This window comes from Loxodonta africana, chromosome 4 (genome assembly GCF_030014295.1).
Source record: "Loxodonta africana isolate mLoxAfr1 chromosome 4, mLoxAfr1.hap2, whole genome shotgun sequence".
NCBI lineage: Eukaryota > Metazoa > Chordata > Mammalia > Proboscidea > Elephantidae > Loxodonta > Loxodonta africana.
The window spans coordinates 106,282,621-106,310,435 of NC_087345.1; the positions used below are offsets into that span (position 1 = coordinate 106,282,621).

The 27,815-nt window shown below is 36.8% G+C and overlaps 1 protein-coding gene across 10 annotated transcripts in view; it reads right to left on the reverse strand.

The window, feature by feature from the left end:
• FGD4 (FYVE, RhoGEF and PH domain containing 4) overlaps window positions 1-27,815 on the reverse strand; it is a 158,564-nt gene that overhangs the window by 67,730 nt on the left and 63,019 nt on the right. For 6 of the 10 annotated variants that reach the window (XM_023555245.2, XM_010595746.3, XM_003405711.4 and 3 more), the window contains exons 2-4: window positions 18,585-18,737; window positions 3,689-3,872; window positions 441-948 (exon numbers count right to left, since the gene is read on the reverse strand). In XM_023555245.2, the coding sequence (XP_023411013.1) occupies window positions 441-948; window positions 3,689-3,872; window positions 18,585-18,737 (845 nt within the window). Of the gene's footprint in view, window positions 1-440; window positions 949-3,688; window positions 3,873-5,865; window positions 8,427-8,452; window positions 8,534-18,584; window positions 18,738-27,815 lie in introns of those variants that run through there. The other 4 variants (XM_064284405.1, XM_064284403.1, XM_023555255.2 and 1 more) reach the window with 4 other exon arrangements.

The following is a 27,815-nucleotide window of genomic DNA, read 5'->3' on the forward strand; positions in this document are numbered from 1 at the left end:
TCTCGAAATCACAGTAGAGAGATCAAGAAAAAGTACATAAGAAGAAAAAGTGAGACCTCTCCTAAGAGAATAGGGAAAACTGCTAGAGCTTGAGAACTGTTTACATGTCATGTGCGTGATAAGACTCACCAATCTCATGGGTGCTATGAAACAAAGGAAATCCCCAGGTGGCGCAAATGGTTAAGCGCTTGGTTACTAACTGAAAGGTTGGCAGTTTGAATCCACCCAGAGGTGCCTTCGAAGATAGATCTGGTAATCTAATTCTGAAAGATTGTAGCCATTGAAAACCCTGTGGAGGGCAGTTCTACTCTGAAACATATGGGGGTCACCATGAGTTGCAATTGACTCAACAGCAGCTTTTTAAAAACAAAACAGTTTAAAAACATCAATGGAGTAGTCAGTGCTTCCCCCTATTTATAAGCCACAGCCTCACGCTTTACCTTCAACTCATGGTGCTGATCCAGCTGCTCCAGTTCCAGAGGGCATTCTCCATTTTCCCTCTCTTGGACCTTGGCGTCTGTTTCCACCGTTCCTTTTTCCAGTGTGAGCACGGGGCCTGTATCAGGAGTCCTGCAGTCACTGTCAGAAGCATTTCCATCACAGATATCTGTTGTGGGTGATGCAGGGCCTGTAGCAGTTTCATCTCTTTCTCCATTCACCAAGTTTGTATCAAGCAAGGGGACAGGAGTTTGCAAAGAAGTATCTGGGCTAAGGGGGGCTGCTTTATCCTCCTCACATTCCATCTGGTTCTGCGCTGCCATTACACCATTGGCCACACAAGTCTGTACACCCTGAGTTTGATCTGTATCATTTCTCTGCTTCTGAAGTGGGTGCTGGGAGAGGAGTTTTTGCTGAGGTGTGGTTGTCAGTCCATGCATTCCCAGGGTTCTAGGAGCATTTAGGCTCACAGCAGGTTCTTTCTTCAAATCACTGTAATTTGATAACGTGCTAGAAAATAAAATACAAAGGAAGCATGAAAACATTGGCGTGGAAAACTTCTAGAATAAAGATAAACTTTTTCCAGCTGGAAAGGGTTGAACTTAGTGATACTAAGCAGATTCCTCCTGTGTGGTGGGTGTCAAGTCCTGGGAAAAACAGTTGGTCTCACAGTGTCCTTGGGAAAAATCAGCACTCTTTCTTAACTTCTGAAGCCTCTCTTAGTCTGTCTTACTCTCAAAAAGCAAACAAGCAAAAAATTGAAGAAGTCAGTGTGAAAAAAAAACCAAAATCCATTTATTTCAAATGCATCCACCAAATCACTCATCTTAATTAAACAGCATTACTTGGATTATTGCACAGAGCAAGGCTATGTTATAGGGATACGGTATTAACAGCAGTACGGTAGGATCCTCTATGACCGTCCTGACTACATCCCACTCTGAAAGACGTTGGTTCTTCCTTGTGAATCTCCCTCCATCTACAAGGTACTAGTTTAAGCTGTGAAGACTGAGGTTAAAACCAAAAGCTACACTGTGGGCACGTGGACATTACTCAAGAGGAAATACAAGCTTCCCATTAAAGTCTTATAGGCATAAGGCAAAATTAACACACTCAGACACTTTTTAGGGTCAGTTCCTTTTGGTAATATCTCACTAAAAACATAACTATTTTTTGTACTGGAAATGGAGTCTGCCGGAGTTGTTATTCCTTCACTAGACTTGACAAAAAGATTACATTATACCCTCTCTACACTGAGAACAAACTTAAAGTGTCATAGATAAATTACAGCATAGGCAGACTGCTCTATTTTTCATCCTCTCCCCTCAGACCAAACCTGCAAGCTTTGCATCAAAAAATGACTTTGAATCTGACACTTGAAAGAGATTACATTAATAAATGACATTAGTAAGTGGAATCAGGCTAATCAAATGGGGAAAAATGCAGAACAGAATTTCAAATTGTCATGGAATCCAGAATTTCTGGAGCCATGAAGGCTGGATGAACCCCTGAAACTACTGCCCTGAGATATCTTTAAACTCTAACAAAAAAATACTCTGTGAAGTCTTCTCAAAACCAAACAGTAATTTGGCTTAACTAGTAAAGAATGTCTGCCTTGAGTATTATGCTCTTTTAAGATCTATCTATGTGGGATCAGACTGACAACAACTTGAACGATTAGATAGGAACCTTAGGGGGAAATTAGTTTATGTTAATGTGGAGAGGAACAACTCTGAAAAGAGGTGTGAGAATGGTTGTACAACTTGAAGAATGCAATCACTGTCACTGAATTATACATGTAGAAACTGTTGAATTGATGTATATTCTGCTGTGTATTATTCTCAAAACAACAAAAATAAATTGCAAAAAATAAATAAGTAGGAGTCAGATTATTGTATCTATTTTCTATAGAGGGGAACCCAAAACAGTACAAAGAGTGGGTTGCCAAAATGGTGGGAATTAGAGTACTCACTCTTTTGAATCTGGGGATAGACTCTGGCATATCCCTATGGATAGGGGTTGGGGCTCTAGCCCCTCATATTAAATCATTCTAGTCAAGATCACTATATTTTAAGATAGCAAAGGTATCATAAATTCTACTTCATAGGAGGAGATGTTGGAATTCAAATATGTATGACTGAAGTTCCCATAACTGATTAGAAATGAAGAAAAGCTTAGAATTTGTTGCTAAATATAGTCCATTAAATTCAGGACAATGAAGTTTCATACCTGGTCACAATTTCCAAAAGATCAGATTAAAAAAAAAAAAATTCTGGAGTATTTCCAAGAATTACTATAATCAGTTTCATAAATAACAATAAATTCTGCAAGTAAATAATAAAATCACCTAATGAGAGACCATTCTCAATTATTACACTGGAATGAATGGAAATATTTGGCTTTGAGGATGAAAGTAAACTTATATACATTATGTTTAACTATACATCAGACTTTTAGTGACAAATAAAATTAAATCCTTTAGATAAAGTTCTTTTAAAAATTCTATTTACATCAGTGACGGAAATTCTTTCTATCAAAGAACTTCTAAGAAAAAACAATTGAGGGTCAAAGTAGAAGAACAATGTATGTAGATTTTTTAAAGTGAAAAATAAACATATTTCACCTACTTTTTTAAACATAGGGCTAAAGAATATAAAAATATATCTAATAAATATAAGTATTTTGCTGCTGGCACTATCTCTTCACAAAACCTACCAGAAGGTAGGGGCCTGGAGAGAAGGGAAGTAGGGACAGGATGGGCGTAGAAGACCCACACGCACAGAATAAAATGGGTCAGAAAGGCCACAGGGGTGGGACAAGCCAACAGAGTCACATGCACAAATATACCGGGTGAGAAACAAAAACATAGAGAAAACTTCCCTGCTCCTCCAACAGAGATCCTGCCACTCACATGTAGCGAGCAACACACACAGAGTGACATCTACAGACACAGGTAAAAAAAAAAAAAAAAAAAACCCAATAAACGAAACAGCACATATGCAGAAAAGAACAAATTTTTGAGAAAGCTGGTGGTATAGCATGCGCACATAGGTAAAATATACTAAGTGATAATTCATATGAGGGCAGGATTAAGTAATTTATTTAAAAAATTCACTGTTTCTATAGGCCTACCAAATCTAATGGTATAGGGTATATTTTTTGGATTTTAAAAATCTGTGACTCTATCATCTTTTTTAAAAATCAACTTTTTTCTTCCCTCTGTCTTCTCCCATTGTAAATGAACTCTTACCTGCCTCCTTCAAAGCGACTGATGAGATCTGATACCTTACTGGATTTTTCTTTTGAGACACAAGAAGCAGGGGCAGGTTTAACTTCCTCCATCCTTGGTTTTGCACTAGATAAAGCTTTATGCCTGGGGGTTTGGTGTATATTGGATGAAGGTGAATTCTGCAGATGTAATGGCTTTGGAGGCACTGTAGAAAAAGAATTAATAGAATTCAGTATTTCACTGATGTTTTTGTTTTTTAACAATAAAATTCTGGTGTTGTGAGTGTAAAAATCTTTAGCATTATCAAACTTTTGTAGAGGGGGTGTCTCTCAAATTTGTATAGAACCTCGACCAAGTGAACTTTATTATTATCTTGGACATTTGCTCTTTATCCCATGAATATTCCATCTCCAAGATTTAAGAGGTTCTTTTAATTTTGGTTCATTTTAAATATGGCATTGTCAAACACCTGAGAGGAATGACTGCTATATGCTCAACTCTGTCAGAGATAATATAGCAGTCATTCCTCTCAGCAAGGGAAAGGAGTGGCTAAGTTTGAAACTAAATCCTAGTGATATATTGCTTGCTAAAAAAATAGATATTTTAATAACAGTGATAATGGATACACCAGAGTCTAGAACTACTGAGTTAAACACAAAAGCCAACAGACAACAACAAAGAGTAATAAAACATTGCATTTAGCAACAGCTTTCCATTTAACAAAAGTGCCTTATCTAATTTGATATTAGAAGAAATTTCATACTTTACAGTCCTCTTAGGTAGGTACTCCTATTTGCATTTTCGCCCCAGCTAAATGATTGACCTGGGGTAAAAAAGGATACTCTGATTTTTGACTGGTACCCAGACTCCAGTTCCTTCTACTATCAGCACTACTTCTTATCATAAATCCAGTAAAGGAAGAATACAGAAGTTCTATTATTGTCATCTGCTACAGTATATAGTCAGCTTGCATTGATAATGTACCACAAATCAATAGCTTACTAAAAAGTCTTTCACTCAATTAATAAAATAGGAACAGATCCTGGTGTTGCAGTTTCACGCATTAAATATTAAAAGCTACCGAAGAAGAGAAAATATGTTATAAGTGCTTAACACAAGAATTATTTCAGTTTTGAAAACCAGTATCACTTTTCTCTAAGATTAACATTCTGGGTAAAAGACTGTAATATGTATACATTTTTCTATAACCAGTTTAACAGATCAAATAGATGATTTCCCTTTTTGTTTATTTATTTTTAACCTTTCTCCTACCTTCTTGAAGTAGGGCTGGGGAAAATGTCTCCTAATTACATGCCCCATTTTCCCCCAGCTAGTTACCCTAGTTTTCAGTTACCTCTTTTATAAACTCAGCTAGCTGACAGTTGCCTGATGCTCACTGGCCTAGATTTCATAATTTCTGTGCCAGTTATCAATTTATTACAGAGGAGAAAAAATATCACAATGAGCTAATAAGTGCAACAATTAATTAGCTTAATTCCCTTTCTATACAAACAGAAAAATAATTCCAATGAAAAAATGGTATGTCCCTTTTTATGAAAATGATATTAAGTTCCAAGATGTTCAGGGAGGATGGTTAATATAGTATCCATTGGGAAGAAAGAGGCGTATGTAAGTGTGATATTTGTTAATTTTAAAGAAAAATTTCCTTTCTACAACAACAATATGCTAAAGTAGTAAACAAGGAATATCTCTTTCCAATTTTTTTTTTTTTAACCTTAGGAGTAATTTCAACATTCCTAATTAGAATACTGAAAGAAGGTAGTGAATATGTTCTTATAATTCTGTGTGCTAAGATTGTTATAAAATGGCTCATCTATCTAGAATTTAATTTATTCCATATTTATATGTGCCAGACACTGCTAGATGCTCAAATGATTCGAATAAATGAATGCCTCAACCTGTCAGTTCTCAGAAGACTTTCCAACCTTCCCAAACTATGTGTTGCTCTTCTCTTTAACTGTTTCACAGCACTGTGTGCTTTTTCTTCAAAGTGCTTATATGAATGTACTGCATAATATTTATTAAATAATTAGTGATAAATATTATAAAATAATAATAACTTGGTAATAAAGTAATAAATGCACTATAGTTTTAATTTTTTCTCCCCCACAAAGCTGGGGTTCCATGAGGATAAGGAACACATTTGTTTTGATCACAAGTATATTTACAATGACTACCTGCAGTGTTCAGCAACTTGGGCAGTAGAGTCATATTTGTTGAATACAAAAGGGAATTAATGTATCATCAAGGATCTCATATTCCAGCGAGTAGACGGTTTTTTTTTTTTTTTAGACAGTTTAGTGATGGTGATAAAGATGGACATTGGGTACACAGGTATTACAGAAACATAGAGGTACCTATGGGAGATAATTCCATACACGGGAGATAATCCAAATGCATACTAAATCAGTAAATATTCTATACAGTTTAAATAAAAGAGTGTAAATGGTAAATGCATATGTTAAAACAATCTCAAGATGGTATATGAACAGCTAAAGTTTCAGAAACTGTCCTAGAGGAAAATCCTGCCCTTTTGTTAGTTAATCATTTATTGGTATCACAAAAATAATGCATAATTTGTTCAAAAGATATAACTGACTAGTGAAAATGATTCAGCTTCCAAAGATAAGCAGTAACGAGCTAGGAACATCTAATGCAGAATTCAAAGAGAAATATATCTTGAATACTACTTAGATACAGTGCTAAAAATAGAATTCCAAAATAAAACCCAAATCTCATGCTTCATTTCAAAACTTTGTATCCAAAAACAATAGTAGCAGCAACCAAGAAATTGTATCTCAAATTACTGAAACTAAATTTCTTTTCATGGCCACACGTCTTAGCTTCTGGGAAACTGTGTTTACCCTTTATATCTCTAAGACCTCATTTTTTTTCCTTTTCTGTCCCCTAAATGTTCTCTAGGGGTTTTACTACAAAGACTTATCTTCTCTTTTACCATTTCCCTCCTTGTGAACATCAGCTGTGTCACTGCTTTCCCACTACTGTCTCTATAAATAAGTCCCCTCAGCCCCCAATCACTCCCTTACTCACCATTTTATCTTTCTTTTACACTATGGGGGTTGGCAACCCCAAATGCTCTCTGAGTATCTCCTCCTGGGTGTCCTATTAGTACCTCCAGTTCATATGTCTGCAATTCAACTTATTATTTCTTCCCCCTGCAAACAAGCTCCTCCTTCTGCACCTCTGTTCTCTATTTCTGTTTATAGTAACACCATTCCTCATTCATTTCAAAATCATTCATTCCAAAAATAAATACTAGTCATAAGCTATGTACCAGACGCTGTTCTAAGCTCTATGGACAGACATAGCTCTCGCTCTTGTGCATGCACAATCCAAAGGGAAAATTCCTCCCTCCACTAACATTACTCCCCCTTATACAATCATTTCATAAAGCCCAACTGATTGTACTATATAAAAATCTGCCAAATTCAGTCTCCTCTCTTCACATAGTTCCTACTCTGTGGACCTATCAACTCTCACACATCTCTCGCTCCCATGTTTCAATTCAAAACTCTATTTCCAAAGGAAGCAACAAAAATGAAAAGACTGAAAGTGGATGTATATGTATGTTTATGTGTACTAATAAAATGGATTTTTCACTAGCAACTTCTGATATCAGAGTCATTCATTACTTTTACTACGAGATGGCCAGGGCAACTCCGATGAATTATTATTGTGTTGAAAAGAATTTGAGAGTCTAGGCTCAATGGGAAGATAAATTAGCAATGTCTACCCTGGATGCAAAATGGGAGTCTATTTGACATTATTATTTTAAAATTACTATAATAGCTATCAACCCTCTTAAAAATCATGCGTAACTGAGAGCACATATGATCATAAATTGGAAAGTACCAGTAAAAAAGTAACCTACCCCCTTATACATAAACATCCAGATTGCACAAAATAAGTGATTTTGGCTAATTTACTGTGCGGATCTAATAGTGCCTCCTTTTGAAAGCACTCTCTCCTATCTATCTGATCCCTCCTCCCTCTGCCCCAGCCGGCTTCAGTAACAGTTGATTTCCCTGGGCCTGAGATAAGTCCTGCTGCGCTCCCTGAGCCATTCTCCCAGCCTTGGAGAAAGAACAAATTAACAAACAGGGGACAAATACCCTGCCAACTCTTCTAATCTGGAAACTCTGAGAAGAAGTGGCTCTTGTTGAGCAAAAGTAGTCCACAGACTTTGTCTTTTACGCCTGCATGGATCTAGGTGGCCCATTGGAGCAGACAGGATCTGGCTATTATACTGCAAGGGTGAAATCTGTTTGAGGTCTGACTGTAACTGTTTCAGCTGTACGGTGGAGAGGCTGGTTTTTGATGTTGGATACTGCTCTGCCTATTAAACAGAGCCATCACCTACATATGTTAGGGGCCTGAGGACTGGTGGCTCCACCAACACCACCTAGCCACCTACAACAGGGGTCCAAGGATAAATGGTGCCTCCCAGTCCTTAACAGGTAAAAGCATTGGGTGTCTGTGGTACAACTGCAGAGCCCACACACCACAGCACTGTAGAGAACAGGGATGTGCCTTCTTCACAGACATTTGGGGGCAAGTTTTCAGCCCCCTGCCTTCCTCAGAGTGTGACCCCCTGATGCAACCAGAAACCTGTGCATATGCCAATCTCTACTGCTTCTCTAAGATTGTAGGTGACAGCCTGAACCACACACTAGGTGACTGACTACCTGGACACCTGAGCTGAATCTATACAAGAATAGTGAATGGGCTCAGAGACTCATATACCTGGTAACAGCTCGAGCCATCTGACGACAGGAAATTAGTGCTTCAAAGGCTCCAATAATCAAGTTAGCACACTCTAGTAGCCTATTTGGGTATATCAAAACAAAACAAAGCAAGAAGCTAGGACACAGTGAGCAACAATAAAATAAATTAATACAGTGACTTATAGATGGCTTGGAGAAAACAGTTGATACCAAATCACATAAAGCAGCAGACCATGATTGCTTCAACAAAATCCCGAAACAAAGAATCAAGGAATCTTCTGAATGAAGATGTATTCCTGGAATTGGCAGATGTAGAATACAAAAGGTTAATATACAGAACTCATCAAGACATCAAGAAGGAAATCAGGCAAAACAGAACAAGCCAAGGAGCACACAGATAAAGCAGTAGAGGAAATTAAGAACATTATTCAAGAACATAAGGAAAAATTTAATAGGCTGCAAGGATCCATAGAGAGACAGCAATCAGAAATTCAAAAGATTAACAATAAAATTTCAGAATTAGACAACTGAATAGAAAGTCAGCGGAGCATAACTGAGGAAATGGAAGTCAGGATTAGTTTAGCGAGACTGAAGATAAAACACTTGGCAACAATATATATGAAGGAAAATCAGGTAAAAGAATTAAAAAAAAAAAATGAAGAAACCCTAAGAATCATGTGGGACTCTATCAAGAGAAATAACTACGAGTGATTGGAGTACCAGAACAGGGAGGGATAACAGAAAATACAGAGAGAATTGTAGAAGATTTGTTGGCAGAACACTTCCCTGACATTGTGAAAGATGAGAAAATATCTATTCAAGATGCTCATTGAACCCCATATAAGATAGATCCCAAAAGAATGTCACCAAGACATATTATCATCAAACTTGCCAAAATCAAAGATGAAAAGAAAATTTTAAGAGCAGCCATGGATCAACGAAAAGTCACATACAAAGGAGAGTCAATAAGAATAAGCTCAGACTACTCGGCAGAAACCATGCAGGCAATGGGATGACATATATAAAGCACTGAAGAAGAAAAATTGCCAGCCAAGAATCATATCCAGCAAAACTGTCTCTCAAATATGAAGGCAAAATCAGGGCATTTCTAGAAAAACAGAAGCTTAGGGAATTTGCAAAAAAAAAAAAAAAAACCAAAACTACAAGAAATACTAAAGGGAATTCTATGGTTAGAAAACCAGTAATATCAGGTATCAACCCAATACTAGATCACAGGACAGAGCAACCAGATATCAACCCAGATAGGGAAATCACAAAAACAAATCAAGATAAAAAAACACTCAAAACAAGGAATCAACGATGTCATTATGTAAAAGACAACAACAATAAATCAACAAAGAGGGACTAAATAAAGTAGTCATAGATCTTTCATACAGAGAGGAAATCAAGAGGATATAGGGAGATAAAATTTAGGTTTAAACTTAGAAAAATAGGGGTAAATATTAAGGTAACCACAAAGGAGACCAGCAATCTTACACATCAAAATAAAATACAAGAAAAACAAAGACTCAGCAAAACCAAAATCAACAACAATGAAAAAAGGAACACACAATTAACAAAGAAAAACTACTCAGCTCAAAAAATTAAGTGGAAAAAAGAAATCGTCAACAACACTCAAAAAAAGACATAAAAATGACAGCATTAAACTCATACCTATCTATAATCATGCTGAATGTAAATGGACTAAATGCACCAACAAAGAGACAGAGAGTTGCAGAATGGACAAAAACACATGATCCATCTATATGCTGCCTATGAGAGACACACCTTAGACTTAAAGACAAAAACTAAATCGCAAAGGAAGGAAAAAATATATCAAGCAAACAACAATCAAAAAAGAGCAGGAGTGGCAATACCAATTTCTGACAAAACAGACTTCGAAGTTAAATCTACCACAAAGGATAAAGAAGGACACTATATAATGATTAAAGGGAAAATATACCAGGAGGATATTACCATATTAAACATTTATAACCCAATAACAGGGCTTCAAGATACATAAACTCTAACAGCATTGACAAGAGAGACAGACACCTCCACAATAATAGGAGACTTCAACACACCAATTTCAGTGAAGGACAGAACATCCAGAAAGAAGCTCAATAAAGACATGGAAGAGCTAAATGCCACAGTCAACCAACTTGACCTCATAAACATATACAGAACACTCCCCCCAACAGCATCCAAGTATAATTTCTTCTCCAATGCATGTGGAACATTCTCTAGTGTAGAGCATACATTAGGCCATAAAGCAAGCCTTAACAGAACCCAAAACATCAAAATATTACAAAGCATCTTCTCTGACCATAAAGCCATAAAACTAGAAGTCAATAACAGAAAAAGCAGGGGAAAAGAAATCAAACACATGAAAACTGAACACTTTGCTAAAAAACAGTTGGATTACATAAGAAATTAAGGACAGAATAAAGAGATTCATAGACTCCAATGAGAATGAAAACACTTCCTATCAGAACCTTTGGGACACAGCTAAAGCAGTGCTCAGAGGTCAATTTATAGCAATAAATGCACACATCTGGGGCCAAAATCAAAGAATTATCCCTACAACTTGAACAAATAGAAAGAGAGCAACAAAAGAAACCCTCAGGCACCAGAAGAAAGCAAATAATAAAAATCAGAGCAGAGTTAAATGAAATAGAAAACAGAAAAATAATTGAAAGAGCTAACAAGACCAAAAGCTGGTTCTTTGAAAAGATTGACGAAATTGATAAACTGTTGGCCAGACTTGACAACAGAAAAACAGGAGATGAAGCAAATAACTCGAATAAGAAATGAGATGGGCGATATCACAACAGACCCAATAGAAATTAAAAGAATCATAACAGAATACTACAAAAAATTGTACTCTAACAAATTTGAAAACCTAGAGGAAGTGGGCAAAATTTCTAGAAACACACTACCTACCTAAACTAACACAAACAGAGGTAGACCAACTAAATAAACCCATAATAAAAGAAGAAATTGAAAAAAAGTAACTCAAAAACTCCCAACAACAAAAAATCTGAGGCCCTGACAGCTTCACTGGAGAATTCTACCAAACTTTCAGAGAACGGTTAACACCACTACTACTAAAGGTATTTCAGAGCACAGAAAAGGAAGGAATACTCCCAAACTCATTCTATGAAGCCAGCATAACCCTGATACCAAAACCAGGTAAAGACACCACAGAAAAAGAAAGTTACAGACCAATATCCCTCATGAACTTAGATACAAAAATCATCAACAAAATTCTGGCTAATAGAATTCAACAACATATCAAAAATATAATTCACCACAACCAAGTGGGATTCATACCAGGTATGCAGGGATAGTTCAACATCAGAAGAACAATCAATGTAATCCATCACATAAATAAAACAAAAGACAAGAGCCACATGATCTTACCAACTGATGCAGAAAAGGCATTTGACAAAGTCCACCAACACCCATTCATGATTAAAAACTTTCAGCAAAATAGGAATGGAAGGAAAATTCCTAAACATTACGAAGGGCATTTATACAAAGCCAACAGCCAGCATCATCCTAAATGGAGAGAGACTGAAACCATTCCCTTTGAGAACAGGAGCCAGACAAGGATGCCCTTTATCACTACTCTTGCTCAACATTGTGCTGGAGGTCCCAGCCAGAGCTGTTAGGCTAGATAAAGAAATAAAGGGCATCCAAATTAGCAAAGACAAAGTAAAGGTATCTCTATGTGCAGATGACATGATCTTATACACAGAAAACCCTAAAGAATCCTCAAGAAAACTACTGAAACTAACAGAAGAGTTTAGCAGAGTATCAGGGTCCAAGATAAACATACATAAATCAGTTGGATTCCTCTACACCAACAGAGAGAACATTGAAGAGGAAATTACCAAATCAATACCATTTAGAATAACCCCTAAGAAGATAAAATACTTATGAATAAATCTAAGCAGAGACATGAGACCTATACAAAGAAAACTATAAGACACGATTGCAAGAAACCAAAAGAGACCTATATTAGTGGAAAAACATACCTTGCTTGTGGATAGGAAGATTCAACATTGTAAAAATGTCTATTCTATCCAAAGCGATCTATAAATGCAATGTGATCCTGATCCAAATACCAGTGACATTTTTTAAAGAGATGGAGAAACAAATCACCAACTTCATATGGAAGGGAAAGAGGCCCCAGATAAGTAAAGCATTACTGAAAAGAAGAAGTGGGAGGCCTCACACTACCTGATTCTAGAACCTATTAAACTGCTACAGTAGTCAAAACAGCCTGGTACTGGTACAACAACAGATAGACCAATGGAACAGAAATGGGAACCCAGACATAAATCCATCCACATATGAGCAGCTGATATTTGACAAAGGCCCCAAAACTTTTAAATGGGGAAAAGATAATCTGTTTAACAAATGGTACTGGCATAACTGGATATCCATCTGCAAAAAATCCAAGACCCATACCTCACACCATGCACAAAAACTAACTCAAAATGGATCAAAGACCTAAGTATAAAATCTAAAACAATAAAGGTCATGGAAGAAAAAATAGGGACAATGTTAGGAGCCCTAATACATGACATAAACAGTATACAAAACATTAGTAACAATGCACAAACACCAGAAAAGAAACTAGATACCTGGGAGCTCCTAAAAATCAAACACCTATGCTCATCCAAAGACTTCACCAAAAGAGTAAAAGGATTACCTACAGACTGGGGAAATATTTTTAGCTATGACATTTCTGATCAGTGTCTGATCTCTAAAATTTACATGATACTGCAAAAGCTCAATAACAAAAAAGACAAATAACCTAACTAAAAAATGGGCAAAGGATATGAACAGATACTTCACTAAAGAAGACATTCATGTAGCTAACAGATACATAAGGAAATGCTCATGATCATTAGCCATTAGAGAGATGCAAATCAAAACTACAATGAGATTCCATCTAACTCCAACAAGGCTGGAATTAATCTAAAAAACCAAAATAATAAATGTTGGGAGAGGCTGTGGAGAGACTGGAAAACTTACATACTACTGGTGGGAATGTAAAGTGGTACAACCACTTTGGAATTGAGTTGGCGCTTCCTTAAAAAGCTAGGACTACAACTACCATAAAAAACAACTACCATATGACCCAGCAATTCCACCCCTTGGAATATACGATAAAGAAATAAGAGGCTTCACATGAACAGATATATGCACACCCATGTTCACTGCAGCACTGTTTACAATAGCAAAAAGGTGAAAGCAACCAAGGGGCCATCAATGAATGAACGGATAAATAAATTACGGTATATTCACCCAATGGAATACTACTCAACAATTAAGAACAACGATGAATTGTGAAACATTTCGTAACATGGAGGGATCTGGAAGACATTATGCTGAGTGAAATTAGTCAACTGCAAAAGGACAAATATCGTATGAAACCACTATTATAAGAGCTCTAGATAAAGTTTAAATACAGAAGAAAATATTTTTTGATACTTATGAGGGTGGGGAGGGAGGGAGAGAGATACTCACTAACCAGATAGTAGACAAAAATTTTTTTACGTAAAGGCAAGGGCAACACATAACACCAGGATAGTCAGTATGACTGGACTAAACCAAAAGCAAAGAAGTTTCCTGAATACAACCAAACGCCTTGATGGCCAGAGTAGCAGGGATGGGTGTCTGGGGACCATGGTTTCAGGGGTCACCTAGGTCAACTGGCATAACAAAATGTATTAAGAAAACAGTCTGCATCCTACTTTGGTGAGAGGCATCTGGGGTCTTAAACAGTAGCAAGCGGCCGTCTAAGATGCATAAATTGGTCCCATCCTACCTGATGCCAAGGAGAATGAACACCACCAAAGACATATGGTAAAGATGGGCCCAAAAGACAGAAAAAGCCCCATGAACCAGAGGTTCCATCAGCCTGATACCTGAAGAACTAGATGGTGCCCGGTTACCACCAATCACTGCCCTGACAGGGAACACAACAGAGAATCCCCAATGGAGCAGGAGAACAGTGGGATGCATACCTCAAATTCTCGTAAAAAGACCAGGCTTAATGGTCTCACTGAGACAGGAGGGACACTGACAGTCATGGTCCCTGGACCCTTGGTCAGCGCAAAATTGGAACCATTCCCAAAGCCAAATATACAGACAGGGATTGGCCTGGACTATAAGACAATGATACTGGTGAGGAGTGAGCTTCTTGGCTCAAGGAGACACTTGAGACTATCCGGGCAACTCCTGTCTGGTGACGAGATGAGAAAGAAGAGGAGGATAATCGGAGCTGACTGAATGGACACAGGGAATACAGGGTGAAGAGGAGGAATGTGCTGTCTCACTAAAAGGACAGCAGCTAGGAGTATACAGCAAGGTGTATATAACTTTTTGTATGACAGGCTGACTTGATTTGTAAACTTTCACCTAAAGCACAGTATATAAAAAAAATCAGTACTCTCAGAAAATAGATACAACATATCAATGTTTAAAATGATTTTTCCCCTCCAAATTTAGTTCTACAAATAGGGAAAAAGGAAATCATACACTGTAGGCAATATCCTAAAAGCATAGTTTTAAGAGCGGTATTAGAAACCAAGGTCCCTAGGTGGCGCAAATGGTAGGAAGAAAGATTTTAAAGGTAGATTTCCTGGCAGATTAAAAGTGAGATATGAGAGAAAGAGCTGAGAGTCAAGAAGGACCTGGGAACTTTGGCCTGAAAAACTGGAAGGATGGCGTAGGGCAAAATCTGGAGAGACGGCTGGGAGCTCAGTTTTGAGCTATATTTGACTATAAATCAAAAAGCTTTATTACAGCCAATTCTGCAAACAGGAAATAGAACACAACAATTTAATTATCAAAAATTTCCAAGTCTGTGCTAAATGATTATTGAGAATGAAAAGAGAAACAAATTGCCAGTTTATGTTTTGGGATTACCAGTAGATTTCAATTACTCTTATTTTGATTACTAAGAAGAAGCAAAAGATGGCTATAGGTTAACAATTCATAAATTCATAACATATTACACTTTTTAAAGAATTGATCATTACTCATGGATTGTTTTGCTTTAGAAGCAAATGACATAGGTTTGAATACTCTACATAAATTATTCAAACAACAAAAATACAGCCAAGTTTACAAAAGTTTTTAAAACATTTCAGTTTAATGAACGAGAATTGACTATACTTAGTCAACATGTGAAGAACGTTGCAGACCAACATTCCTAAGAGAAAAAGGACTATTAGCTTTAATTGTTAAAAACCTGTTGCCGTGGAATCAATTCTGACTCATAGTCACCCTACAGGACAGAGTAGAACTGCCCCATAGTTTCCAAGGAGCTCCTGGTGGATTCAAACTGCTGACCTTTTGGTTAGCAGCCATAGCACTTAACCACTATGCCACCAAGGTTTCCGGCTTTAATTGTTAGGGAAGCTATTTTAAGTTATGGCTAGCAGGGCAGGAAATAGGCCGATATTAAATGTGGTATACAAAAAGAAAAGAAATGAAAGACTTATGTTGGAAGTTGCTCAGTAATTTGTTTGTACTGCCTGGTAGGATTGGTATGAAGTGAATAAGCCATTGTTTTCCAAAGCCTGAGGGTATTTTCTGAAGCTGAGGCAAAATAAACCCTAACTATTGAACAAAAAACCATTTCAGAATCTACCTTTTCCAGTAAAGATTCAAATGCAAACTTATCTAATCTCTGATTTCAATTTTAGCTCTTTTCCCTTTGAAAATCATAAATAATGCTTCAGAAATAATTAATATTTGTTGGTAATTAATAAACATATATATAAACCTTACATTATTCCAGACACATTACTACATCATCAACAAAGATAAAGATATTCAATACTATCTCTCCGTTTAAACTCTCCAGGGTATATTGTACCTATGTTCTCATCAGCAGTCCATATGAGGTAGAAAAAAAAAAAAAAATTTAATTATGCATTCATTTTAGGATGCAGATCAAGGTTTCTTATCACTGACATCTTGGGCAGGATAATTCTTTGCTGTTGTGGGCTGTCCTGTGAATTATAGGATGTGGCAGAAATTTGCTCAAGTATTATTGAAGGCCTGTTATCTGCTGGAGATGTAGTGTTTCAAAAGGCAGCAAAAACTAAGATGGATGAGTAAAATATATAATAGATTGTCATGAATGAGGAAAACTACAGTAGGGATAGAAGAACACGAAATGTCAGGATTGAGGGTGGGGTTGAAATTTTAGTTAGAGAGGCCAGATAACACCCAAATGAGTGACAGTATTTTGAAAAAGATGTATAAAGTACTCTGTGTGGATTTATTTACTATTGGGAAGATTCCCTGCAGTTTTATAAAATTATATATAATTGATCCAAGTTCAAGATAGGAAATAAATACACATTTAAATATGTATTTATCAATGTATTGACTTGAAATGCTTATAAAACAGTAAAAATGAGATCGGGTGTTGTCTCCCCACTGAATGGGATTAATTTGGCACATGGAAACTAAGGAAGAACACTGCTATGATTTATCTCAATACACTGGCTGTGAAAAACAATGAAGTAATGCAAAGCATCTCCAAAAAAAAGGCTTGTTAAATAATGGAATTCATGCTTTTGATCTAGGCAATTATATGAACTTAAAGTGAATTCTTTTTCTATATTCTTATCTCATATTTGATCTTTGTCAACTCAGGTCTAATAAGGAAGATAGAATTTTGTATTTTGCAAATAAAATGGCTTAAATTATGTTCAAAAAAAATCCTACATTTATATACATATGAATGTTAGAGAGAAGTATGGACAAAAGAAAAGGCTATACAAACTTTTGAACGGGCTAGCACCTGAAGTACAAATTATTCGACCTTGTTTGATACTGCCACCACTACCATTACCCAATACAGGCTGCATGTCAGATACCTTTAGAATGACAAATTTTAAGATAATAGTTTATATTAAATTAGGTTTTATAGCATGTTTTGCTTTGCTTGGTTTTTTACCATCATTTGGGTTATTACTACTGGTACTCTTGAACTCACTAGCACTAATGTAACTAAAAACTACAGTAACTAGGAAATTAAAATGAATACAGCTAGTGGTGGCAACAAAAAGACACATAAATACCCCATAATCAAGAAGATTCCATTTTAAACCTGTTTTAAATATCTCTTTCAGAAAACCTTAAAATATAAGGACTTTAAGGAATAAAACCGACTCTTTTATAATGAACTCTCTGTGATACTTTTTTTTTTTTTTTGGCAAGAACAGCAGAGTAAAGTGAGTCCAAAATAAACAAAATAGAAATTGATTTTTCCAAAGTACAGTAATTCTGAAAATGCCCAATATTGTGTGCTGGCTGGATGTTCAGCATTTATTATAAACAAAAATTCGTTAGGAAGAAATAACATCAAACTATCATGTAGTTTTAGCTTCTGTGTTACATTTCAAAAAGTCTATCTATCACCAAAATTACAATTTTTCTCAAAGTTATACTCAGATCACTGGAAATTTCTTTGGAAAAGAAAACGGTCACTGAACAACAACTACATTCGAAGCTTCCCACCATTATCTTTTTTTTTTTTTTTTTTTCCTTTTATCTTTCTTCCCCATTGAGGAGGAAATGAGTGGCAATTCCTCTCTTTTATAGCTTAAAACTACTTTTAGCTTGAATGGATGCTTTTAAGAGGCCTTTTCAAGCCCAGTTGCTTAATATTATAAAATTAGGTTCTTGATAACATTAAATGTTGTTTTAGAATTATCTGATTCACAGATCCTCTGGCATCTAGCAAGCTATAATGACTTTTTGACAGTAGTTCCAAACACTCACTTGCTTGTTGCCCATTTATTATGCAGAGAGTAAATTAGGTTGTGTGCTAGGTCAAAAATAAAGCATGAAGAGATTATCACATCCCCTTAATGGGACATGCAAACAATTCTGGCAACGGGAAAAGAACCGTATAGGGAAATACATAACATGTTTCAGGAGCAGAGCAAATACCCAGCTCCGCCTGGGGTTCATGGATTGACTTTTCTCTGAAAAATAAATGCACCCAATTCCTCTCTGTTATTGCTTAAAATTATTTCATAGTGATCATCATTGTGGGCAAGCTTCAAGGTGAGCACGTACCTGCCCTGATCATAAACCCACAATAAACATACCTTGTGGCTTTGGACTTGCAGCTGTGTGTTTCGCTGGCGTTCTTCCATTTATTCCCTGAGCCTCTTCATTAGATACCGTCTGATCAACCAGTGTGGTTGTGCTGCTTGTTGAGCAAGATGGAACTATAACGATCTTTGGACAGATACTGCTGCCTGTAAGAGTTCAAAAAGAAAGGGCAGGTAAATACAGACGGTAGCACAAGTCTATCTCGTGAAGTAAATGCCTTCTGACTTCACAAAATAAAAGCTGTTACAAGACTGAGCACAGAAATATTTTTTCCCAGATGCACTGGCCTTGAGACGTTGTCCTAGGAAAGATTTCATTCCATGTGCTTTAGAAACCTTTTAAAATCATAATGCATGCTGGCAGAAGATCACTACATACACACTCCTTTCCTAGCAGGGCCACAGAAAGGGCAGGATGCAGCTGCTATGATATAGGTGAAGGAGAGGACTGGAGGGCCCCAGCACTAATCCGTTAAAAGCGTTCCTTCTAGCTTCCAGCCAACTAGCAACTCAAAGAATAAAGCAGGAAAGCACTAACGTGACAGCTGACCTAAAGACTCCAGAAGAATGGACAAATACACACATGCACACATCTCTTGCCTGCTCGCTTAATCACAGTCTTATGTTAATTTCCATGATATAAGCTAACGGTGACCCATGTGTTTCAAAGAAAGAATGGTGAGATTATTCAGATAACACTGTCAATTTAAAACCCAAAAATTATTTTTAAGATGGCACTAAATCAATTTTCTGCTCAATTTCTGATATAAAAAAATCACATGTTGAATTTCAGAGTTTTTTTTTTTTTTAAAAGAAGTCATATATCAGTATTTTCTCCTTATAACCTTATTAAAGTTCCCTGTCTTATGATTGTCACATCATGATGTCAACAGTAGATTGAACTCTTGTTAGGGGAAAGTACAATTTATATGAGGAAATTCACTGTAACTAAATCAAAATATGTATATGGATCAAATTGTGTCTTCCAAAAACATGTATTGAATTCCTGGCCCTTGTACCTGTGTAGATGTAGGATTTTTCTTTTGTTATATTAATGAGGTCACACCAGTGTAGGGTGGAGCCTAAACCTAATCTAATCTCATTTGAATTATAAAAACACCAGAACAGATGCAGAGACACAGGCAGGGAGAAGACAGATGCTGAGGAACGGTAAGGATCACTGGCAGACACCAGGAATGAAAGACAGGCTCACAGAAGGAAATGACATGGCCGAGAACCATTGGACTTTCAGCCTCCAAACTGTGAGAAAATAAATTTCTGTTCGTTAAAGCCACCCGCTGGTGATATTTCTGTTATGGCAACCCTAGGAAACTAAGACTGCATGCTATCTAAGAAACTACCATTTGGTTAAGAAACCAAGAGTTGTATTTTTACAGACTCTATCTAAAAAGAGAATTATTGGAGATAAAAGGCCTTAATTATGATTTAAAAATGTAAGAAAAGCTAATAAAAACCCAACTTTTAAAAATGAGTCAAAAATATCCTTTTAATTCAAACTGATTATTAAATAAGTAATAACTAAGAAACATGCTATTAATTTATCTTCTGTGTTCTCCTTTAAATTTTCTTGCTAAAACAGATTTTAAAAAATACTAATAGTTTTAATAGTTCCAAGTATTATCTGAGATGTTATTATCGAGCCACTGTCAAAAAAATTAAATGGGTTTTCATCAGACACCATTCTGCTAAAATGGCATATCTGCAACTATTGTTTAGCCAAATATAAACAAGGCTGTGTGTATAAGAGCTATAAAAAACTATTTTACAGATTATTAAAATTGTAACAGAAGAAATATAAGCTCAAAGCTTCAAATATGTGAGTTTATCTACTGTCTTAGAATAACTGTGTGAAGTAGGCAAAGTATACCCCTAAAATTAACAGCATATAATCCAACAATTTAACTTTTGGGGAGGATTAGGATATTTTTCACAGTGATTGAATGAATGGCTGTCCTAAAGACCACCTGCTGAAGTCCTGGAAAGACTAGTCTCGGGGCAGAAACAGTGACATACCAACTACCAAATATATATATATTTATGGTTTTTAAAATTTTAATTACTTGTTATTCTAGAACATTTTTTTTATTGTGTTTTAGATGAAAGTTAACAGCTCAAGTTAGTTTCTCATACAAAAATTTATATACATATTGTTATGTGACCCTAGTTGCTATCCCTATAATGTGACAGCACACTCCCCCTTTCCACTCCGGATTTCCCGTGTTCATCATTCAACCAGTCCTCTCCCTTTCTGCCTTCTCATCTTGCCTCCGGACAAGAGCTGCCCATTTAGTCTCATGTATCTACTTGAACTAAGAAGCACACTCTTCCCGAGTAACATTTTATGCCTTATAGTCCAGTCTAGTCTTTGTTTGAAGAGTTGGCTTCCGGAATGGTTTTAGTTCTGGGTTAACAAAGAGTCTGGGGGCCATGTCTTCTGGGGTTCCTCCTGTCTCAGTCAGACCATTAAGTCCCAACTACCGTATTTTTACACAAATAATGCTCGATCTACGTTTGCCAACCATGCCCTCCCCTGTGAGGTATTTTTATAAGCTCGTTAGGCTAATATTTTTACATGTTGCTGTAAAAAACATAGCATAGTGAGCTTGAGAAAATACCGCATGGGGAGAGGGCACAGTTGGCAAACAAACGTAAGAGCAAGTTATTTGCATAAAATATGCATTAAAAACCAAGGAAGACATTGTAACATAACTGTAAAATGAGACCCTTCAGAAGCAAGAATGTAGCTTTATAGTTGATTTATACATGCAAGCAGCAACGAAACTATTAAAAGGGGCAGTTAATGGGTTAAGGAAACCCTGGTGGTGTAGTGGTTAAGAGCCACTGGCTGCTAACCAAAAGGTCAGCAGTTCATATCCACCAGCTGCTCCTTGGAAACCCTGTGGGGCAGTTCTACTCTGTCCTATAGAGTTGCTATGAGTCAGAATCGACTCTACAGCGGGGGGTTGGTTTTTTTGGTTTTAATACATTGAGTCTTTTAAAAATAGATCATCAGTTACATTTTAAAATGTAAAGTAGTTTAATAATTATAGTCTATTTAGAAACAAAATATATCTTGTATAAATAATTTGACATTAAAAACTATTTAGGCAGTTAATTTCTAGACAACAAACTTTCAGGGTATGATGAGTTTATATTTATAGAAAATATCTCCCATGAATATACTGAAATCCTGCAATAAGAGATCAACTACACATCCATTTTTTAATAAAGCCATTAAAGTGATAAAAGTCATGATTACAAATGTTTTCCCAATGGCAATAAATCCATAGTCAGACATTTCATTTCAAATTTTTGTTTAAAACAAGTCTCCAAACTTCAGCCACTATCATAAAACATAAAAAGGTGGTGAAGAACACAGAAAACACTTTATTTTTTTTTTTTAGTATTTAAACGGTTTTACCTTTTAAGGGTTAAAAAAAAAAAAAAGCAATGACAAATATGCACCAGAGACCATATGTGGCCCACAAAGCCTTAAATATATCTGGCCCTTTATAGACCAAATTGTTGACCACTGGCCTCAGTCAAGCACATCATGGTTGAAAAAAAAAAGTTTGTCTAAAAGAAGTACCATTTCGTGAAATACTTTTGTTAACATCTTGGATACTAGCCATAAACACTAAAACTTCTTTTTGCTTGTTTAACTGTTGTTAACATCTTGGATACTAGCCATAAATACTAAAACTTCTTTTTGCTTGTTTACGGCCGACTCGGCTTACTCACATTTGGAGACAGTCTTTATTTGGGTGCCAGTTGCGTAACAGGGATTTGAAACCAAAATTGTAACCAGATGGCCCACCCTTCCAAGAATTCCTACATTAACTATAACAGGGCTTTTGGTTTAATTAACCTCTTGGATTATAAATTATCAAGAGGAATGAGTAGGAATGACTTATAATTAAAGTTATCTTGGGCATACATATAACTAATTCCTGTATGTTTGTTAACAGTGGGGTGGGAGGTTCCACATAAATGCTATTTCCTCTTTACTTGAGGACTGGTAATCTTTTTAGTCAATAGTCCTAAACCATTTTGCACTGGGTCTTTGGGTCACTCGACTATCCTCACTGAGTCATATCTTCTGTAAGAATGTCTAGATATAAGCTAGCTGCAGGGGGTTCTCAGACATTCTTCATTAGTTCAGCCTCATTTTTAGCTGCATAAGGCTTCCTGTTCCAACTGGAGAAGTTGCAATTATAGCAGTTACGGAGCTGTTAACCTTTTAACTTTCATTCATCTGTCTTTTTTGTATTTCAATAGTCATGAATTATTTTATAATTTTGAGTTGCAGATATTCCCTCTGACTGCTTAGCGTGATTTATGGTTACTATTCACAAACTTTGTGGTGGACACTTGCAAAGCTTACTGGTCTTGTTTTGTTTCTTTGTTAGTCTGCATACCTTTCTTCAACGGCTCTTTTTCATCTTAAGATTGGACTTTTCCTTGGGCCATCCATTCTAAAGAAGAGCCCACTTAGTTCTGATTCTTCAGGCCTGACCTCTTCCCATGGTGTCTATGACCTCAGATGACAAGTTTATAGCCATGGCTATACTGTCTCACTTAACCATAATTATCTCTCCCAACTGCACTAAATTTTAGCCCAAAAGTTCTTGCTAGACTCCACCCTTTGGCACAAGAGGGTCGCTTGGATTTAAGAGGGCAGGAATAGCTTCCTAGGAGAGACAATATTCTTAGGAGCACTTTGTACAGAGGTAAAGAGACACTTGAAAAGTACAGAGGATTCCCGTATGCAATTTACCCAGGTTCATCTAGTATTAGCATCGCATATAACCATGTCATATTTATCAAAACTGAGAATTTAACATTGGTACAATACTAAACTACAGGCTTTATACAGATCACAGCAACTTTTGCACTAATGTCCTTTTCCTGTTCCAGAATCCAAACCTGGATGTCACATTGCATTTAGTTGCTATTGTCTCCACCAATCTGTCTTTACTTGTCTTGCATGACCTTAGGACTTCTGAAGAGTACTGGTCAGGTATTTTGTAGACCCTCAAATTGGGCTTCTCTGGAGTTTCCCCATGAATAAACTAACATTTTGAGGAAAAAAAAAATCACAAAGGTAATTTCTTTGCATCATATCACTGCATGACACAACATAATTATCACATGCAGTGTTAATCATGATCACCTGGTAAGGTGAACCAAGCTTCTCCACTGTAAGATATTCTATTTGTTATAAGAAAACAATACTTTTTAATAGTCTTTTCCTATCCAAAACAAAAACAAAGAAAAACCAAATCCTCTGCCATCAAGTCAATTCTGACTCACAGTGACCCTATAGGACAGAGTAGAACTGCCCCATAGGGTTTCCAAAGAGTGGCTGGTAGATTCAAACTGCTGGTCTTTTGGTGAGCAGTATGAACTCTTCACCACTAGGCCACGAGGGCAGTCCTTCAAAAACTCCCCTCTATTTTTCTTATAGATTCAGGCCAGGGGTCATAGCTTAACATGAGCTAGCTAAAATCCCTGATTTAAGAGGTCGACTTTATTTTTTAACAACTAAAGCCATTATAGCTATAAAACTCATGGTTTACAACTCTTTTGCCAGCGGGAACAAAGCCATAACTGGGATACTTATTTCACGTCACTGTTCCAAATTGTTGCCCAAACTTCTGGAGCTAAATAATAAATTTTCCAGAAAAATAATAATCGAACCACAAGGGATCTCAAACCAAACCAAACCCATTGCCATCAAGTCGATTATGACTCATAGCAACCCTACAGGACAGAGTAGAAGTGACCCACAGAGTTTCCAAGGAGTATCTGGTGGATTCGAACTGCCAACCTTTTGGTTAGCAGCTGTAGCACTTAACTACTAGGCCACCAGGGTTTCCACAAGGGATTTTAGAGGAGAAAATCTCATGGACGGCTTAAGAACATTCCTTTAACATAGGAAATCTACTTCTAGGAATCTAATCTACAGTGCTAATCTTGTGTGTGTAAAGATACATATATACATAAAGAATCAACACAATATTAAAGAACTTATACAGCTGTTAAAAACAGAAAGATAAAAATAAGATTGGGAACATCTCTTAGACACTGTTAAATGAAATATAACAAGCTGTAAAAAAGATGTATGGTATACTCTCATTTAAAAAAAAAAGATACAACTTATATAAAGGCATTGAGAGGGATGGAAGGTAATAATGCAAGCTGTTAACTCTAGGTGCTGCGGATGGGGATAGGGTGAGAAGACGAATGAGAACTTTCACGTTCTGCTGTCCATACAGCTATACCAGTTAACTCTTTTATAATGAAGATACATTTGTGGATTTCTTAAATAAAAAAGAGAGAATCCATGAAAGTCATCAAGTGTACATATTGCAGGGATTTTTATAAAGCACCAACTCGTGTTAATGAAGGTAAAAAAAAAAAATCAAGAAATTTGAAGTTCTCCTTATTTCTTAACATGGCAAGAAATTATATTTAAAGCTCCTTAAAGCTGAAGTGCCTCTGGGCTTAGGGCTTGTTTCTCTTCCCTGATGATTTCATCCAGTCCCATGTCTTCTGTACTCTGCAATTCCCACACTTATATCTCTACTCCAGGCTTAAATGTTCAGTTTCCATTTAGCATCTGCACCAGTGTATATAAGAGATCTCTCACACTCAACATACCCTTCATCTCCAAACTCATCCAAAACCAACTGCTTTTATAGCTTTTGTTTCCATCTTGGTTTATCGCGGAGCGTTGGTGGCACAGTGGTTAAGTGCTTGGCTGCTAACCAAGAGGTTGTCAGTTCGAGTTAACCAGCTGCTCCTTGGAAATCCTACAAGTACTTCCACTCTAGCCTGTGGGGTCTCTATGAGTTGGAATTGAGTCAACTTAATGGCAATGGGTTTGTGGTTTTTTTGGGTTTTAGTTAATGGCAACTTCATCTCTGCTTAAGCAAAAAACCTTGAAAGCATCTATCTATCAGGACATCCTGTTGATTTTACCTTCAAAATATTTCAAGAGTATGACCATACATCACCACCTCTACTGCTGCTACTCTGACCTAAGCTATAATAATCTTTAACCTGATCACAACACCCTGCACCTACTATCCTTACTCCTTCCCTCATCCGCAGTAGTCTATAGTTTTCAGCCAGGATCAGAATGATCCACTTAAAACCCAAATCAGCTCATGTCACTCCTGTGCTTAAAATTCTCCAATGGCTCCTCATTTCACTCAAAGTAAACTACCGAGTACTACCATAGCTTACAAGGCTCTACATGATCTGGCTTCATTGCTTACTATTGACCCTTGATCACTCCACTCCACTCCCCTCATGCTGGCTCCTTGAAGTTTCTCAAATAGGCCAAGCATATCTTATGGCCTTTGGCCCAGCTTTTCTCTGCTAGGATGCTCTTCTCCTAGGTAACTGCTGGCTGACTAAGTTATCTAGTGCTGCTATAACAGAAATAACACAAGTGTGTTGCCTTAAGAAACAGAAATTTATTTTCGTACACATTAGGAGGCCAAAAGTCCAAATTTATGGTACAGGCTTTAGGGGAATACTTTCTCTCTCCTTAGGCTCTGGGGAAGGTCCTTGTTCCTTGTTCACTGGCAATCTTCATGTGGTGTGTGGTATCTATCTTCCCCCGTCTCCACTTCTTGCTTGCTTGTTTAATCTCTTATATCTTAAAAGAGATTGATTTAAAATACGTCCTACACTAATATGATCTCATTAATATTACAAAGAAAACCCCATTCCTAAATGGGATTATAACCACAGGTATAAAACCAAAACCAAACCAAACCAAACCCGTTGCTGTCAAGCCAACTCTAGCTCACAGCAACCCTATAGGACAGAGTAGAACTGCCCCACAGAATTTCCAAAGAGCTGCTGGTGGATTTGAACTGCTTACCTTTTAGTTAGCAGCCGAGCTCTTAACCACCGTGCCACTAGGGCTCCCAACTACAGGTATAGGGGTTAGGATTTACAACACATATTTGGGTGGGAGAGGGGGGAGGGGCACAATTCAATCCATAACACTGGCTAATTGCTTTATTCAAATCTTGGCTCAAGATGTACTTTGTCAATATGGACTACCCTGACCAACCTATTTAGTATAACTACTACTTTTAACCTCTTTTATATTTTTTCCCCATTGTACTTATCACCTTCTCTAGGAAAAAAGGCCTGGCAATCCACTTCCAAAACATCAGCCATTGAAAACCCTATGCAGCACAGTTCTACTCTGACACAGATGGAGTCCCCATGAGTCAGTGTTGACTTGATGGCAACTGGTTATTACCTTCTAACATACTACATGAAGCCCTGGTGACACAGTGGTTAAGAGCTACGGCTGGTAATCAAAAGGTTGGCAGTTTGAATCCACCAGCTGCTCCTTGCAAACCCTATGGGGCTGTTCTCCTCTGTCCCATAGGTTGCTCTGAGTCCAAATCCACTCAGCAGCAAAGGGTTTGGTTTTTTTTGGTTTGCCACTGGTTAGAATGTAAGCTCCAGGAAGGCAGTGATGTTTTTGTTGTATTTACTGATGTATCTGAGGGATATCACCTGTCACATGCTCTATAAATATTCGTTGAATGAATGCATCCTAAAAGCCTTAGGCAAGTCTCTATTTGTGTACACTCTTGGTTTCTATTTCATGAACAATGTTTTCTAAATTTTGACAACTTCTGACAACAAGAGAATGCAGAGCTGTTTTAAAGCCTAGTGTATAGGAAATTTCAACATTTCCCTTTTTATCTAACTTTTGAATCATTCAAAGTTATTTCTACCAAAAAACCAAAACCAAACCCAGTGCCATCGAGTCGATTACCACTCATAGCAACCCTATAGGACAGAGTAGAACTGCCCCATAGAGTTTCCAAGGAGCACCTGGTAGATTTGAACTGCCGACCCTTTGGTCAGCAGCCGTAGCACTTAACTGCTATGCCACCAGGGTTATTTCTACATAAGTCCTAAATATCCAGGAAAAAAAAAAAAGTTTTACCCAAATAATAATCTTTAAAATCCAGATTTGTAAACATCTGGAATTGTGGAACTTTCTAGATGTTCAGATGTTTATCTTAATAAAACCAGCAGCCACAAAATAATAAAATCCAGCAACTGCTGAATATTTCAGTTTATTAAATATATAATTTTGAAATTTTATTTACATTTACTAGAGTTGCTAAGTAAAATGTACCATAAGCTACCAATGCTTTA